This window comes from Saccostrea cucullata, unplaced genomic scaffold (assembly GCF_032062105.1).
Source record: "Saccostrea cucullata isolate Sc308-1 unplaced genomic scaffold, CSIRO_AGI_Scuc_v1 ctg20340, whole genome shotgun sequence".
NCBI lineage: Eukaryota > Metazoa > Mollusca > Bivalvia > Ostreida > Ostreidae > Saccostrea > Saccostrea cuccullata.
The window spans coordinates 3614-8401 of record NW_026938679.1 but is presented as its reverse complement, the minus strand read 5'-3'; the positions used below and the strand labels follow the sequence as shown (position 1 = coordinate 8401).

The 4788-nt window shown below is 30.8% G+C and overlaps 1 protein-coding gene across 1 annotated transcript; it reads left to right on the top strand.

Moving 5' to 3' along the window:
- LOC134250899 (probable cytochrome P450 49a1) lies at positions 1-3395 on the top strand. Its single transcript, XM_062733263.1, has 6 exons — positions 1-182; positions 778-958; positions 1220-1233; positions 2581-2662; positions 2758-2976; positions 3231-3395. Exons 1-6 carry the CDS (start codon positions 1-3, stop codon positions 3351-3353), a joined length of 801 nt encoding a protein of 266 aa, XP_062589247.1. The 3' UTR covers positions 3354-3395.
- Positions 3396-4788: the final 1393 nt, after the last annotated feature.

Genomic DNA, 4788 nt, shown 5'->3' with positions numbered 1-4788 from the left:
ATGCTTTGCTTCAATAGACGTCTTGGATGTCTACATGACAAACCTGTGATTAACATTACCCTTTTGGAAGATTTATTTGATGCCATAGACCGGGATTTGAAGAGTATTGGTATAAAACCCTATCGTTTCTTCAACACACCCCTGTACAGGAAATTTAAGAAAGGAGCTGACCATATTCATAGGTAAGAAATGTTTTAATGGGAATAAAATATTTACATGCTTTAACTTCAAGTAATAACCGTGCTGCTAATCATTTTGTAGTCTGGCGTTTCAGACTTTTCACTCCGAAGAGCTTTAAACTTCTAACTACATAAAATAAAGGTTGTAAGTACATGTATATACATAATGAAACTCTATAAATTAGTTTTTGTAAAGTAATTTTTTTTTTTGCAAATGGTTTTTGGTTCGCTTTCTTACCATACACGAAGCAAAGAGATAGAACCTGAACTACATTATTATTTTATTAATACTTATCGAGTTTTTATTTTGCCCCGAAAATATTCATATTCTTCAATTAAACTGAGATGTACAAGGAAGATGCCTCGACAATATATTCATTAAAAACTAATTTTATGTGACACCATATACTTCAGCAATAATGAGATCTTGAAATTAGTAACAAAATTTAAAATACATAAAGATATCTTTAAGGTAAAAAATATAATTTTATCATAAATAGAAAAATATAGATGCTTCTAAATATTTTTTTTCAGCTTTTCAAACCATTAAAACCAATTTGTGTAATTAAATTGAAAATATTTTTAATTTTCTTTTTAGCATTTGTCAAACCGAAATCAAAAGTGCCTTGAAAAAGCTAGAAACTGCAGAACGGGACGGAAATCTGGAGGAATATCTCCAGGAACCGAATTTGCTGTATTCCTTACTCAGCCACCCTAAAATGACCCCTCGAGCTGTGGACAGAACACTTCTAGATTTGTTTATTGGTGGCGTCGAATCAGTAAGTTTATCAAAATATTTTACTGCATTAAGTTCGGAATAATTTATGAACTTAAAGATTTTTAAAATTTCTGTACATGTTTGATAATTAAAAATAAAAGTTGACCATTTTTAAAATTCCAATATGTAAATGTATATTCTGTTTCTGAAAGTATTTTGACGAGTATTGAATCATAATTAAAATAGATATTCTCATTAAAATCAGTAGAAGAAACTCTTTCGTAATTAATGTTTGAAAGAACGCTACATATCCTTTTTTCAGACTTCCAACACTTTAACATTAGGACATTAGACGACTAAGGCACCGTTTTAATACTAGTATAATGTTTACTTTTATGTGTTACTCCTTGTCAAATATGCGATGAAAGGAAAGAAATTTTTTGCTCCTTGAATACGATGAAAAATATTTTTGTTATGAGTTATAGGAAGAAAAGTGTATATTTTTATAGAATGCTATTAATGGCTGATTAAATTCTGCCACTTAAAATTAAAACTTTAAGGTTCTGTGTGCTTTCTTTTCTCTATAAAACGTACTCCTACCCCTTTGTCACAACTCAGGACCATATTTTCCCATCTTTATAAAAAAATTACATTAATATTATTGATGTTGTATAAAAACTTGCTTCTAATTTTAATGTATTTTCTTTGTGCGCGCTGTTTAATTCATACTATTGAGAGAATTATGATAAAGAGCTAAATATGGTAAGAGTCATTTTTGGCCACCTTAAAGTCAAAATTTTAGAATGCTATTCATATATGCATAATTGAGTTTTATTTTGTAGAAGAGATTATATTAAAAATTTATATCAAATTTTTAACATTAATATGAACTCACAGGCTAAATATGCGGTCAGAAATTATGTTATTTTTGCAATCCAACAAAAACAAGACAAAAATGGGCTTTTTCTTGACATTTATTGTTATGGGAAACACCGAACACGATAGCTCAGTCGGTAGAGCGCTCGCTCCGTGATCGGAGGTCGTGAATTCGTATCTCGGCTGCGACTGACCTAGTCGATAAAATGGGTAGCAACTGTTCCTTTGCCATGCGCTCGGCACTTTGAAGTGAAAGTTGCGGGTCCTTCGGATGAGACCTTAAAAACCGAGGCCCTGTGTCAGCGGCAGGCGTTGGCACGATAAAGATCCCTCGCTGCTCAATGGCCCTTAGTGCCGAGTAAAGGTCAAAATTTGAAGCCCTTCACCGGCATACGGTGACGTCTCCATATGAGTGAAAAATTCTCGAGAGGGACGTTAAACAATATACAATCAATCTTATGGAAAACAAAGAGCGCAGCTTGGAACATGCAACATTTTTCTGTCAGTTATAAGTCTTGTATAGATATATCTTTGGTAAAAATATTAAGTTTGTTATAGTTTGCGCTCAATATTTTCTGGAAGAAAAACTGCTTGAAAATAAGCAGTTTTATACAAAATATGCTAAAATGGCGGGAAAATGTGAACTTAATGATGTCATATTTCTCAATTAATGGCATTTTGATCAAATTGAAAATTACCAATAAAGGTCACATGTGTTGCCGTGCATATTAAAACTATATGTAAAATAAAATTAATATATTGCTCTTTATAAATACATAAAGTACTTTCACTCTAATATATTTCAAGGATCTATGTACCAACATCACCGGGGATGTATCGGTGTTTTGATAACGATGTTGTTGTTGGGGGATATCACATTCCTGCTGGGGTAACATTTATATTTTAGTTTGACTTTGCAATTGAAATTTGAAAGACAAGAATCCGAGAGTTGCATCCGTCAGATTTTGTGTGAATTTTTTGCAGACAGAAATTGTTGTTTGTTTGCTTGGGATGTGCGAGGACCCTCATTTTTTCAAAAGTCCTGAGATATTCCTTCCAGAAAGATTTGTCCGAGATGACAACACTCTAACAGAGGAATACAAATACACCAATCCGTTCGCCATTCTTCCGTTCGGGTTTGGTCCAAGAAGTTGTATTGGTCAACGATTTGCAGAAACTGAGATTCATATTCTCACTGCAAAGGTATTTTTCTTGATTTTTTTTCACTTTTAATGGAGGAAACATTCCCAAAAAAGCTATTTTTAGAAGAATATCATAATATCAAATATAATTTTACTATATGTAGATTGCAGCTGACATTGCTAGGTAATGTTATTTGTAAAACTGGTGACATTTGGTTAGGTAATGTTACATTAATGATATGTGAACAATGTTTGTATTTAATATGAAATATCAATGTATTGTTACTTTAATGATGTCTTCATTATGTCTTCTAGATTTTCCAGCGTTTAGAAGCTTCTCTTCCTCCGGGAACAGATTCAGTTATGGAGTATAAATACCGAACATTTGCAACACCTAAACATGCAGTACCGCTAATGCTTAGTCCTAGGAAGAATTAGATTTCATATCTTAGAGAGAAAGATAGATACAGAAGTGTATTCTAACCTATTCGTTTAATTTCCATTTACCCTTGTGGTTGCACTCGTAAATGTATCATATGCCTATGGTTTTCAATTTAATTGATAAACTTTGTTGATACATACAGTACATGAAATATCTGTAATGAATAGTAATTTGAAAAAAGGATAGTTGTTGATAAATATAAAGAAAAAATACCATTAACAAGAGTTACATATTTTCAATCATGTTGATAGCATAAAGTATTCAGTTTCTTGATATTTTGAAATATTATCTGTTTCTGATTTTACATATTGAAAGTTTCTTTTTCTACAAATAAATGTGCTTTTGTTTGAATAAATCTATTTCGTTTAAGGTAGGACAAAACACCCGTGGATTCTATTTTAATCAATTTCTAAAAAAGTACCGGAGAAAAGAAGATTAATATTATTATATTGACAACAATGAATGATCTCTGTAAGAAAAATAATAAGTTTTGCCATGTTTGCGTCATATTTTGTGAAAAAATAAGAGAATGCTATATATTGGTCACTTGGGGGCTTACATTTTCGAATGTTTTTATGCTAACTAAGTGTAATAGACAAGCATGTAACAGTCCGTTATGAAATGCAGTGTAACTTTTGTTCCATACATTGTAGAGGAATGATATTTAGAACACATATAAGGAGTCTCCATTCTTTATGTACGAAAAAGGTCAAGGTCAAATCAAGAGGTCAAAGGTCAAATATTGTGACGTCATCTACTGAATCTTTTAGTTTTTTTTTTTTTTGCCATTGAAATTTTTTTAATCGCAAAAATATCTGAAACCATCGATTCAATTTTCTTCATTTTTACACATTTTATTCTAGGACCCATTTGAATCATTCTGTTGATTTTATGTAAAAATATGAATTATACATTTTCTTTTAAAAAAACTTTAACTGTGAGAAATTTACATGAGAATTTTCAATTTCAATGCTACGCATGTTCTATTTTTACTTAATATTTTACTCAAATGTTCCAGTATCAATATGACCTACTGATTTCAAGCAACAAAAAGGATATCTTAATTAAAAGTATTACACAAATTTGCAATAGATCAATTGATAATTCTAAAATAAATCTTCTTACAGGGGTCTGATAGGCCATATTTCAGACTATGTGGGCAAAAAATGTGCGGTTGAATTTCTTTCATATCAAATATAAAGAGAGATTTTGTATCCTAGAACAAAATATCAAAGTTTGAGGAAAATTGAATTTGAAGAAAAATTTGGCCTATCTATTGTGTCCTACCTTTAGTCATATTTCCCGGGCTTAATGTGGGTAAATAAGGCTTTTTTTAAACTAATTTAAATCTTATGTTAATAATAATGTCTATATTTAATGTATATCAAACATAATCAGCGATCTATATTTACATGAACAAGTAATAAACTT